The sequence below is a fragment of the Stomoxys calcitrans genome, chromosome 2 (genome assembly GCF_963082655.1).
Source record: "Stomoxys calcitrans chromosome 2, idStoCalc2.1, whole genome shotgun sequence".
Classification (NCBI taxonomy): Eukaryota; Metazoa; Arthropoda; class Insecta; order Diptera; family Muscidae; genus Stomoxys; species Stomoxys calcitrans.
In genome coordinates, this window is record NC_081553.1 from 229,996,443 (window position 1) to 230,010,193 (window position 13,751).

General features: G+C 40.5%; 1 protein-coding gene across 1 annotated transcript; it reads left to right on the top strand.

The window, feature by feature from the left end:
* Positions 1–1,177: 1,177 nt before the first annotated feature.
* Positions 1,178–13,293, top strand: LOC106080386 (uncharacterized). Its single transcript, XM_059361795.1, has 7 exons — positions 1,178–1,427; positions 1,515–1,679; positions 1,746–1,854; positions 1,921–4,476; positions 4,555–4,928; positions 7,752–10,057; positions 11,523–13,293. Exons 1-7 carry the CDS (start codon positions 1,419–1,421, stop codon positions 13,186–13,188), a joined length of 7,185 nt encoding a protein of 2,394 aa, XP_059217778.1. The 5' UTR covers positions 1,178–1,418; the 3' UTR covers positions 13,189–13,293.
* The last annotated feature ends 458 nt before the right edge of the window (positions 13,294–13,751 follow it).

Sequence of the window (13,751 nt, forward strand, 5' to 3'; positions counted from 1 at the left end):
ATTTGATATACAATTTTGGGGCCAAGTGTTTGGGGGACGGCTTATTCCATAAACTCCCCTTAAAAGAATGGCAATATGGAGTTTAAATAAATGGTATTTGAGAGTAGAGCATGATGCTGAGATATTTCAGGTCTAAGTGTCTGGTGGTCCACTCCATCATCCAAAAACCCCTAAATCACACATACATATTTACCGACTATGGCTCTATGGGGCTCAAATGAAAAGTATTTGGCAGCACAACACGAAATTGATACCCAAATTCGGGATCTGGGGGTCCACACCAACCCCTTAACCCACCAACCACCCACCACCTTGGGGGCCTTCCCACTTCCAAAATGCCTATGAGAATATCAGGCTCAAGTGAAGTCTTTGAAGAATGGTGTACAACTACCATTCAAACTGAAATGACCCTCCGACCGAACTCATTGACCAATAAAGATCATATGGGATTCAGATTGTTGTTAGACTGTTAGTCAAGCGGTACACATATGGTGGTGCGTAGTAAAATAATAATTTTCCCCGTGTATTCATCAATTTGCCTGGAACCTATCAGCAGTAGCACAACATTAGCTTACTGCGCAAAATTCGCTTAGATATGCAAAAATCTCAATTTCACGAGCGAGTGAACGATGGAGAACTGCTACAAAAGTGTATGACCAAATGCAAAAGCAATATGTGACTGTGGGGCTATGGTTGTTGTTATTGGTGCAGCCGAAACGCTAAATTCTTCGATGTCTAGCATCATCTAAATGACCATGTACAATGACATGTTCCAAGCAAGAAATGCGTGATCTTAAGCCACAATCGAAATTGAATATTTCAAAATGTCAAATAATTCGATAGAAATGTCCCTGATCGCGTTCGCTCAATTTTCTACCGGGAAATGAAGTATAGAACCCACAACTGCATGAGAACAAAAACAAAGCCAAGCTAACAGACACCAAAAAGCAAATAAGAAGAACTCACCAACACCAACACCAAAAATGTCAAAAACTAGGAATTTGGGTTAAGAGTATGGGCTAAAAGTGCAAAATTTCACATTTAATTGGGTTAACAGCGAATGGCAACAAAAATATGGCCAAGTAAGAGCAACACTTCCATAGACGTGTGCACTTTTGCCAAAGAGGGTCATGGCAGTATGAAGTCTATAACTTACGGCCGACCGGTCGTTTAAAACTCAGTTCGAATTTACTAACGGCTAGCTAAAGAGCTCGTAAACGAAACGTAAATACAACGCGGCGGTTATTTCAACAGAAGTCAGTGCGGGTGAAATTGTGTCCATTGCCAAAGGATTTGCGAATAAGTGTAAAGTGAAAAAGGATAATAATCTAAGCCAAAAAAGAAAGTCCTTTCGGAAAAGGAATTAGTGACAAAATTGTTGTTAGACCAAAGACTTTTGGATCCTTAATGCATACATCATGAATTGGGTATGAAATGAAAAGTGGTGGCCCACATAGGCCAAGTGTGTGTGTGCGTGTGTTGATCAGTGTTGTTACCCTCTCGACTATTTCCAGTTCTACATAAGGTTTGGTTTGTTTGTGCTCCTCATATTCTGTCACTCTTGCCGGCTGGCGGCAGCTGCGGCCCAAGATGATGAATCTGTACCATCCCAACAGATTGTTAAGCGCCAGGAGGAGGGTAGGGCCCGTGGCAACGAAGCTTCTAGAATCATTAATCAGGTAGGTTATAGTCTCTAGGTCCTTTGGTCACTTGATTGATTGCGGATTATTTTCATGTGCCCCCAGTTGAGGAGACAGCCGTTATCGTCTAGCTTTGTGCCATCGATTTCTTATGATCCCTTCAAGAGTGTCAGTCATAATATTGGTTACAATTTCGGTCGCAATTTAGGAAGAAGTATGGATCCATTTTATAACACCTTTCCCGGTATAGCCAAACTCATATTATATTGGTTTTCTCAAGCTCCCTTTGCTGGAGCACCTCTAGATTCCCAGGCAGAAGCATCAAAAGTTGTTTTGGTCCTGGCCAACGATAAGCCGGAGAAGCGTGAGAAGACTGTCCAGGTGCCCCAGGCCACTGAGGAGACCCTGAAGCGCATGGTACGCAATCCAGACTTTTTCCAGGACTTTGTAGACCAAATGAATTCGATTAACCAACAACTGTCGCTGCGTGTGCCCGAACTAAGCAGAACTATGGGAGAGGGATTCAATGAGATGATGTCGTCGACTCCTCTTGGGCCGGTCCATGAAGCCGGTGGCATTGACTATGCCAAACTTGGCCAAACATTTGGAGAATCGATATTGCCCGAGAATGTGTTAGCAGGCATGGGTGATGCCTTCAGCATAACACTGCCGCCCATGGATAGCCAAACAACGCCCACTCCACCACCACCACCACCACCGCCACCACAATCCCCAATGACAGAAACCGAGCAGGTGGAAAGTGAACTCGCCCCCAGACGTAGTAATGACCAGGTTCCTGGCCTACCATTCGACAGCAGCGCCCTTTTGGACTCGCCTTTGTTTAGAAGTCTGCAGCAGTTTGTGCCGTCCACATTTTCCCCGGCATCGGCGCCATCCTCAGAGAGGAGTGGTGCTGGAAGCTTCATGTTTAATCCCAGCCAGTACCTATCCTGGTTGCAAAACTCAAACCCAGAGTCAGCCGCTTCGGATATTTCTGAGGTACGTGTTAAGCCTGATATGCCTTTTAGAATATCTCCCAAAGGTGCCTCACAGAAAATGAGTGAAATGAAATTGAGAGCTGCCATGCGAGAGGCCCTAACCAAGAAAACTATACCAATTCTATGGTTCCGTCTGGCCGAGAAAAATGCAAAGGATAGCTCCTCCTCCCCCTTCTCAACCACCAGCGATGAAACTAAATCGGACAAACCCCTTGCCGTTACCGATGAGGATTTGAAAATGCAAATGAAATTGGCATCGTTTGAGAGACAATTGATTGAGGAGTTGCAGCAATTGCAGGAGGTGGTCAAACTGGCCAATGCCTTGAAAAAGGCTCAACTAGAGGCTAAGGGACGCAAAGCTGAGGATCAACCATCTTTGAAGCCGTTGACACTTAGCTCCACTCCTCTGTACAAGATTACCCTGGCCGATATCGAGAAGACCTTGAAAGATGAATATGTGCAAAAACTCTTGCAAATGGCCTCCAATGCCAAGAAGAGGGACCAAATGCTAAGGAACAAGTCGGCAAATGGAAAACATAACAGCGATTTTTTGGGAAATCCCAATAAGCGTCAAACACCAGGTGCATCTAGCATCAATAAGGATGAACTATTGCAAATGATGGCCTATGCCTACCGCATGGCTGCCTCCAACGGTCAAGACATGTCATGGCTAAAGGAGAATAATGCTCAGAACATGAATGACTCCTCGAAAGCTTCGCAGATGACAAATCCAGTCCAGCAAGCGGAGCCACGTCAGCAAACTATGAGCAGCGACGAACAATGGTTGGCCGAGAAACAACAAATGCAACAGCAACAAATGTCCATGGAATCCAACGAAAGAATTCCTGGAGATGTTCGCCAATATGGTCCCTATGGGTCTTCTTATTCGCATTACGACAGCTTTGGTGGTTATCCTGGAGGCTATGGTCGCCCTTCCCAGTTCGGTCGTCCACCAGCAGCTCATTTTGTACATCATCACCATATTGGTAGGACAGACACAAACAACATGCAAATGCCAGATATGATGACCAGTAATGGTCAACAGCCAGGAGCCTTGCCCATGCCACCAATGCAACAACAGGAACAACAAAGACAAGCAACAGGATCAACAGGCTCACAGGATATCCGTGAGCAGGTTTCGCAGCAACAAATGACCCAGGACCAACAAATGCGCCAACTAACACAGGATCAGCAACAAATGCAAAATATTCCCCTGACAGGTCAAAGCCAAACCATGACTGGACCTATGACTCCCACGCAGCGTGAATGGTTCTATGGCAGGAGCAGTGAAGGAACTGCTGAAAATATCAATCAAATGAATATGGCTCAGCAGCCAACTGCGACCAACAACAACCCTAGTGGCATTTCAAACACCCAGCAAATGAGAGAGCAGCAACAAAGTCCAGGAGCCCAGTCAAATATCGCCAGCGATCAACAGACTCAACAAATGAGACAAAATTTCAATGACTTGGCAGAACAAATGGCCAACATGGGAAATCCCTCAACGCTCAGCAATCCCTCCATTGATATGAGTAGACAAATTCTACAACAACAGCAACAACAACGTCAAATGGCAAATGTCCCTTCACAAACACCATTACAAATGCCAGAGGCAAATAATCCAAGTGCTGCCACTGGACAAACGACCAGCTTAGAATCCGCTGCACCTTTGCAACGTCAATCTACAGCCACTCAGCCAGCTGGCAACCTAGATCAATCCGCTATTTCTGCAATGACTAACGGTAAACGTCAGATGGCTCAAACCGATGCCGCCATGCCCATTGAAGGCGAGGCCACACCTCAAATGCCCGAAAATGCTGGAATGGCTCGTCACAAAGGTAATCTTTTTGGTTCATTCCGCCATAATGTGCAAGCGTCTAACCCCAATTTTCTTCTATCGTCATCCGGTCGTTCAGGTTTTGACGATTTCTTTGATTCCTTGGATCCAAGGGGTGGTGATGATAAGAAGCATAAGAACAAAGGCAAAGGCAAAGGCGATGCCCCCATAATCAATTACTACTACAATGCTGGTGGTGCTAGCGTTCGGCCGCCTGCATATGGTTATGCTCCTGCTGCACCGGCATATGGTTATGGTGGTGGTTATGCTAGACCCCCACCACCTCCTCTAGCCTATGGCGGTGGTGCTTATGCTCCAGCCAAACCCAAGCCTTCATCTTATTATGGCGGTGGTGCCTACGGTTCGAATGCTTATGGTTCTGGAGGTTATTATCGCACTGCCACAGGAGATGCCGAAATCGAAGAGATGTTGCGAGAACATCAAACGATGCCGGTGAGTTTGTTTTGCCTTTTTTTCTCAATTTGTAGCATTAGAAATATTCTTCTCATCATCATTTTCATCTGTGATCATTTTTTTCATTCGTCATCATCGACTTCATCATCATTAAAGAATAGGGAAAACTTCTCACATGTGAATGAGTGCTGTCCGATTCAAGTTTAAGCTCAATGATAAGGGGCTTCCTTTTTATAGCCGAGTCCGAACGGTATAGCGCTGCCATGTCCGTCCGTCTGTCTGTCGAGAGCACGCTGGCTTTCGGAAGCTAGGCGCTTGAAATTTTGCACAAATACTTCCTATTGGTGTAGGTCGGTCCATGGTATATATCGGTGTTTTAATATAGCTGCCATATAAACCGATCTTGGATCTTGACTTCTTGAGCCTCTAGAGATTTGACTGAAATCTATCATGAAGTGTTTTGTTTTGACTTCCAACAACTATGTCAAGTATGGTCTAAATCGATTCATAACCTGATATAGCTGCCATACAAACCGATCTCCCGATTATGCGTCTTAAGCATCTAGAGGGCGTAATTTTTATTGGATATGGCTGAAATTTTTGTACAACAGCTTTTCCTAAGACTTTCAACATATGTGCCAAATATGGTCTGAATTGGCCCAAAGTCGGATATAGCTTTAATATAAACCGTTCTCCCCATTTACTCTTGAGGCCCTGGAAGCCGCTGTTGGTATCAGATTTGATTGAAATTTTGCACAATGTCATGTACTTATTATGATCCCCAATATCCAAGGCAAGTATGGCGCGAATCGGTTCATAACCTGATATAGCTCCAGTAGAATATGCATTTTTATCCGTAATCCGTTGTTTGCCATTAAATATTTGGCGAAGAATTTGACAAATGCGCGATATATGGTGGAGGGTATACGCTTTTACTTGTTTATTGATTCAAATGACAAGAATGTGTGTGACAATTGTTACGTGCTGTGTGCCATGTGGCACCGTCTTGTTGAAACCACATGTCATGCATGTCAATTTTGGGCAAAAAAAAGTTGGATATCATCACACGATAGCGCTCACCATTCACAGTTACGTTTCGATTCGCATCTTCTTTAAAGAAGTACGGTCCAATGAAGCCACCAGCCTATAAACCGTACCAAACTGTGACTTTTTCTGAATGCATCGCCAATTCTGCTTATTTACGAACCCATTGAGCCAAAAATGAGCTTCGTCGCTTAATGGAAGAAGCGCGCGATGAACTTTCTTAACAGGGCACACATTTTGATAAAAAAAAATTCAATAATTTGCAAGCGTTGTTCGTTTGTAAGACGATTCATGGTTAAATTGTAGACCAAACTGAAGATGTTTGACACTAAAACAAAACACGAAACGTGCGTGGGCTGTTTAAACCAGTGTTGCCAAAAAGATAATAGCTAAAAAATCACCTTTTATGTATGTCGTGATCCCCTTTTCTATCTATCTATCATTCATATACGCTTCCCACTTCAAAGATTATTAAAGATATTTAGTTTTTAGGACTTCTTGCAGTACCTTTCATAAAACTAAAACTTATTCATTTGCATATATGACCTTTTTCTTTTAACATGTAAAATAAATTTTCAAATCATGTTATGGTTTACTGTTATCTAGGAAATGGTTGTAGTTCCTAAAGATTTCTCTTCTTCTCTCTCTCTTTCTCCCTCTGTTTCTCTGGTACTACACTTGATATCAAAGAGGATAAAAAATAAGAGGATTACTATTTCACTCAAAATTTGACAGCAAATGTCAAGCTTATAGATGTCAATTATTTAATTCTTTTCCAAGCAAGCAACTCTGCCGAAAAAATTAAAAAAAAAAACAAATTTACAACAAAATAAGAGGAAAAAACGATACACATATTGGATGCTAAGACTTACGAAACCCTATATACGTGCATTAAGCCATAGTTCCCTTCACGGGAAAGGAAATAATGAATACAGTCGAAACCGGATAAATGAAAAGCTAAAAATTCATAATTTTGGATTAGTGAAATATATTTCCAGTTAAGCGATATAAGCATAATGTTGTATGAAATTACTTTCGTTAGCGACTTATCAAAATATGATTTTGAGAATTTTATTAATGACAAGAATTTTTCCAATTCCAGATTACTTTCCTCAGAAATATTTTTTTACTTACAGTTTTATTAAAACAGAATTTGGTTTAGCGGTATTTTCACTTAAGCGAATTCAATTGCATTGAATGACACCAGAAATGAATGATTCTTTCCATCAAGTTTCACTTAGGCGAAATTTGTCACTAAAACGTATTACAATTATGCGGTTTCGACTGTATTTAGAAATGCTACGACTCCAACAGCATGTCATTGAGCGCAAAATTCTGCTTGCGGCATAAACTTGGATAACTCTCATTTATCTATTCTCACAAGCGCCATCAACCGGTCTTTTTTTGAACCTCAAAATCTTTATCTATCTGTAGTTTTGATTTCAGTGTTTACAAATTAAGTTTTCAAGCTTTTTTTCTTCTTCCTGCCCTATAAGACCTCATAAACCTGCCATAAATAAATTCATGTTCATATGTATATCACCTCTCATATACAATGCCGTTATCAATGGTGATCTCAGCACTTCGTAGCTTAAAGTGCAAATGCTCTTTGTTTTCTTGTGTTTGTTTACCGTTACCTTGAAGTTCATAGTAGTGTCCAATTCTCTCTCCCTCTCTCTCTCTCTCTCTCTCTTTCTGGGACTATTATTTATTATTACTCTCCACCCCATTGTCGCCCTCCTACTTCATTCATTATATAAGTACATACATAAGTCATCTTAATCGCCCAATTATAAAACTCTCACTCATGTTCAATAGCATTTTTCTTTCTCTGCACCCGATGCTGTTCTCGCTCTTCCTCCCATTGCATCCAAAACCACCTCCACCAACAACAACATCAATTGTTCTTCCTCATCATCCCCCAAAACATCAATAACAGATGACGAATTTCAGAAAATGATCTTGCTGACGAGACCCGATGACAACCGCATACGTACCACATCAACTTCATCCTTAGACGACACTTCCTCGGGAAATGCCGATTTAAAAAATCAAACAAAAAGGTTAGCCTCTAATGATTTCGCCAATTATAAAAGTTTTCTTATAGTTGTAAGACCGGGTAAAAAAACCAGTAAGCGCTCCAAGCGATCGGCCGCTTACACTGCACTGGAGCCCATTGATGAGAACTCATTGAGCGAGTTGAGAAAAACCTATAAAAATTCTTTGAAGGAAATTACCTTGAATCCAAATGAAACACCCGAACAAGCACTGGAACGCTACAATGCCGAAGCGATACGTGAAGCTTTGGCCAAGGCCAACGCAACGCCCATGGAAATCTCCGCTGGCGAAGATACTGCAGAAATCGATGACAAAGGTGAGCATCAGGATCAGTATGTAGCCGAGAGTGGTTATATGAGTGCATCGCCAAAGTCCCATAAAGAGGAAGAAAATCATGTGGGTACTCAAGCTCATAGCTCGGCCAGTGCGACGGTGAATTCCGGAGGGCCGCAATATAATCAATATGTGGCCCATTCTGCTGGGGTGAGTCAGTCGGCTGCTGCTGGGGCTGTGCAGAATCATGAGGTGCCACAAAATTTGCATACATATCAAGTTAAACCCAGCATTAACCCACATCAACATCAGCACCAACAGCATCATCAGCACCTGTCTCAACAAACTCCCTATGTGTCAGTAGTGAATCCCTATGAGCCCGTGGCAGTAGTAGATGACTATGACATTAATCCAAATGCCTATCCTGCTGTTAGCAATCGTAATGGCTTTTATAGGGCCATACACCCTGGAAAGCCTCTTCCCTATGCGGTGCCTTATGCTAAACCAGAGCTGAGCTACAGCACCACTCCCCTTCAGGCTGCGCTGGCAGTAAAATTACCCACTCTACCAAATCCCATGGCAGGAAATTTGGTTAGGCTCTATGAACCCAACCGATATGGTGTGCGCTTAAGTCCACCCGTGGCTAAACCGCCGTCTTGCAATGCCATTGAGAAGAGTGCTCGCATCTCGTATAGTGACCTTAATCCGCAACACAACAAGCCCACCAAGAGTTGTGACAAGAGCATTGAGAATATCTATGAAATCTTGAAACAACGTCTCTCCGACTGTTGCTCAGAATGCAAAGAGAAATTGTTAAAAACCTTAGAGGAGGCCCTCAAGCATTCGGATTTGGGACATACAAAAGACTCCGATAAGAAGTCATATGACACAAAAACCACCACCCAGACAATACGCAAAGAGGATGAGGCCAAATTCAAGGAATGGATAGATGAAATGTCTCAAAAGGGCTATGATAAAAATCACCTGACCAAAGATCTGCAGCGTGACTATATGGTAGATGGTCGCTTCCAATTGGCTTTGCCTCAAACTGAAAGCTCTGGAGAGTTAATGTACGGCTCTACGCAGTCCTTTAAAAGGGAGACAACACTATCCGAGCATGATGTAGATCTGATGACTCCCCAACCCCAAAATGAGAATAGTCCTGAGGGTTATGAAGAAGAAACCGATGAAGAGAGTAGTGGAGCAGAAAGTGACATGACACAAGAAGCGGCAAATAACATCAAAGAGGAAATAACAAAAGGTGATGATGTTTCGCCCCAGACCTCCAACTTGTTGGAACCTGCCGAATCCACAACCCATAGTGTCTATGCGTTAAGAGGTAAATACAAGCCTAATAAACGCAATCATATACCCGGTACTGAGGACAAACACATTGCCCGGAAATATAGAAATCATAGGCATGTAAAAAAGCTGGGAGCAGCTGGCAGCAGATCCAAGCCATTGGTCAATGCCATCAGCAAGAGCCTAACGCAAGAAAATGGCACAGAACAACACAAAAACATAGAGGAGATATTAGATTTCCTACATGAATTGAGTAAAGTAAGCAAAGAAAGGCAAACGAAATTGTCCTCAGAAGTAGCGAGCTCAACTACTACAAGTCCGCCCTTAACCTCGACCACTACCGAAAAACCTCAAACATCGACTAATTCGGCAAGCCCCACTTCAGTGAAACCAAAACGTCGAAAATCTAGATTGTCATCAAGACCCACAAAAAGTGCCTTGGCAAAAAGGGGGTCTTCCTTGCCTACTGAAAAATCCGAATCCAACAAATAGGTTTCTAGTTCGATAAACGTTTTAGAAATAATTATTTTAAGTCATAACGAATTAATCCGACACCAGTAGTACGTAGTACATGCAAACATACATTCGAGTTATTTTTCATACTGAATCATTTCAGTGCCATTTTCAGGAAATCTAACAGACTTTTTAGGGGGATGTCAAACAAATTTGATGATTTCCTTGTATATGGTTAATTAATTTTTCTAAAATTCCAAATTTTTTTCCTCAATGTTTTTATACTCTCGTGCCATGTCTGGCTGTACTGGTGTTATGGGGGTATTAGAACAAAGTTCAGCCACTCCTAGTCCCGCCAAAAAAAAAAAAAAATTCCCAAAATTATCTTTTTTAGGAGAAAATACATTTTATTTAGAGCAAAACACATTTTGTTTAGGACGTTTGTCACTTTGTTTAGAACAAAAGACATTTTGTTTAGGGCAACAGACATTTTGTTTAGAACAAACGAAATTTTATGTTGGACATAAAGTACTTTGTGGAAGACAAAAGACATTTTCTTAAGGACAAAAGAGAATTTGTTTCGGACTACGAGTACATAGTAAATAATTTTTTCTAAAATTTAAATTTTATTTCCTCAATATTTGTATGCTCTCGTGCCATGCCTGACTGTAGTGGTGGAATGGGGGTACTAAAACTAAGTTCAGCTTTTCATAGTCCCGTCAAAGTATTAATTCCCACAAATACCTTTTTTTTTTAGGAAAAATACGTTTTATTTAAAGCAAATGACAGTATTTCGTTCGTTCAGAAAAAAAGATGCTTTTTTTAGCACATCATTCATTTTGTTAAGTACAAAATTTTTTTCTGACAAAAAACATTTTGGTAATACGAAAAGCATTTTCTTTGGAGGAAAAAATTTTTGTTTATGACAACAGACAGGATAAAAGGCATTATGTTAGTACAAAAATAGTTTGTATTTGCTGAAGACAAAATATATTTTTTGGAGCACAAAATACATTTTGTTTGGTGCAAAGGATAATTTGTTTACTACAAAAGATCTTTTTCAAAAAAAAAATCTAGACAAACGAAATTTTTGTTTAGAAAAAAAAAAATGTGTATATCAAAATTTGAGTAATTTTTTTGAGTATTATTTATATTTTTATTCTTTTGTGTTTTATCTAAAAATAATTTTCACTTTTTTTACAAAAAAATGACTTGCAACTACTTCCACAAACCCCAAAAGTCTGTTAGATTTGCACACATTTCCACCATTTCGCAACTACTTCCACAAACCCCAAAAGTCTGTTAGATTTGCACACATTTCCACCATTTCGTTTTATATTTTTATATTCTTAATTTTATTTATTTATTTTCACATTTTCATAAATTAATTTATTTATTTCCATTTCCATTTGCATTTCATGAACCATAAACAAAAAATCATAAACACCATTCGCCTTCCAACGCATTACTCATTGATAAATCATCAACTGAACCATACTGCAGTAATGCAACACCAACATCAAATCCATCAGAACCATCATTACAATCCTTCACCGAATCGTTAACATCACCTGCATTAGCATCTACATCTGCATATGCACCTGCCTTACCGCCCAATTCATATGTAAATGAAGACTTATACGACGAAAATGAAATGTCTGAACGTGAACGTTCCATGTTGGATTACCATCCATCACTTTTGCGACCATTCATGGGTTTACGAGGTATAGGCCACTTAAATGATCCTTGGCGTCTAAGACCCTTCAATTTGTATAATCCAATTTTTGGAGGTGGCGGTACCTTTGAATCCCTATTGAATCGTTTCAAGCGAAATGTTTCCGCTAATCCTACCTACTATGCTTCGCCGACTCTGCCAACTCCTCCAGCTGTTCCCAATAAAAATGTCCTCACCCCGGCCATGTTAGAACGTTTGTTACGCATCAAAATGAATTTTGAAAAGAATTATCCTTTTCTCTATAAGACCATGATGGGTCATCTGACGGGTGATAAGCATACCTCACTTAGTATTACACCACCAGAAATACCCGAACATGTGTCCTATCCCAATTTGGAATTGGCCGCTGCTGAAATCAATCAATTGGAAACCTTTTTGGAGAAAATGAAAACTGAAGAAGTGGAACAGCCTCAGTTGGGAAAACCCTACGAAGACAGTTTTAAGTTTTTAAATGAAAAGGATTTGCATTATCAGAGCGAGCGAGCATTAACATTAGACAATGAAAGGCGTTATCGACAAAGTGAGCAAGAAGGTAAAGTAAATGTTTACCTTCAACCAAACCAAAGACATGAAGAACAATACCCTCTGCAATCGAAGAGTAATGAAGAACAATACCATCAACGAAACCATGAAGATAATAAAGACAGATATCATCCACTATATCAGCCAGACAGAGAACATCAAAAGGAAGTTAATGAAGATCGTTACCATCAGCAATCTAAAGGTAATGGAGAACGTTACCAACAACATTATCAAGAAGACAATAAGTATAATGAAGATGATTACCATAAACCATCTATAGGTAATGAAGAACATAATCACCAACGTTATCAAGAGGGCAATAAGCAAAGACACCATCCACTATATCAAGCAGACAAAGAAGATTTTTATCCTCAATATCAACAAGAAACTAATGAAGATCGTTATGATGAACAATCTTATCCGGAAAATAGTTATGGAAAAGATAGTTATCATCAACTTCATCAAACTGATGCAGCAGCCCCTTATCAAACTTATAGAGAATCCAATGAAGATCGTTCAGAATATAAGCATCCGCAATCTCAGGAGAAGGATCAGGAAAATGATGCACCCAATGAAGAGTATCAACCGTCTTTGAAGTCTCCCCCAGCTTCGGAAGAATTGTACCAGTCTTTGGTAAATCCCTTGAACAATGAGCAAAGCTTTTGGGATGCATTTCAACAAGAAGAACAACCAGAGAAATATCAGCCAGTGACAGATGCTCCCCAGCATGAGGAAGTCAGTTTTTGGCAACAATTCCAAGATAGTTTGGAGGAAGTCGATTCACCAGTGCGTAAAAGGGAAAGTTTTTGGTCAGCTTTGGAGGCGGCAGAGGAAAGGCAAAGTAAGGAACGCGATCGTCATATAACAGATGATTTGGATCCTATTTTCAATTCCGATGAAGACCAGGATTGACTTTGAGATTCCGTAAATTTTGTTTTGTTTTGCATTACATATTTGTACCTTTATTGTAATATGTATGTAGTTTGTTAAGGACCTATCATGTGAAATAAAAAATATTGTTACCAAACGCTTTTGACTGTTTTCATTTTTTTCCAACAGGCTTTGGATCTGCTATTTAGATGATAAGATTAAAGATATGATACGATACAGCCGAACAATGATACACGAGAGACCGGTTTCTATGGGAGCTATACCAGGTTATAGACCGATTAGGAGATCATAACAGAACATAATGTGCAAAAATTTCGACTTCCAGTGGCTAAAGATGTCAAATCGGGAGATCGGTTTATATGGGAACTACACCGGGTTATAGACCGATTCGGACCGTACTTAGCACAGTTGTTGAAAGTCATAACAAAATATTATGTAAAAATTTTTTAGATAGATCGGACAAAAATTGCTGCTTCCGAAATTAAGAAGTCAAATCGGTTTATATGGGAGCTATATCCAAATCTAATCCGATATGGCAATCCCCAGCGACCTACATCAATATTGAGTATCTGTGGAAAATTTGA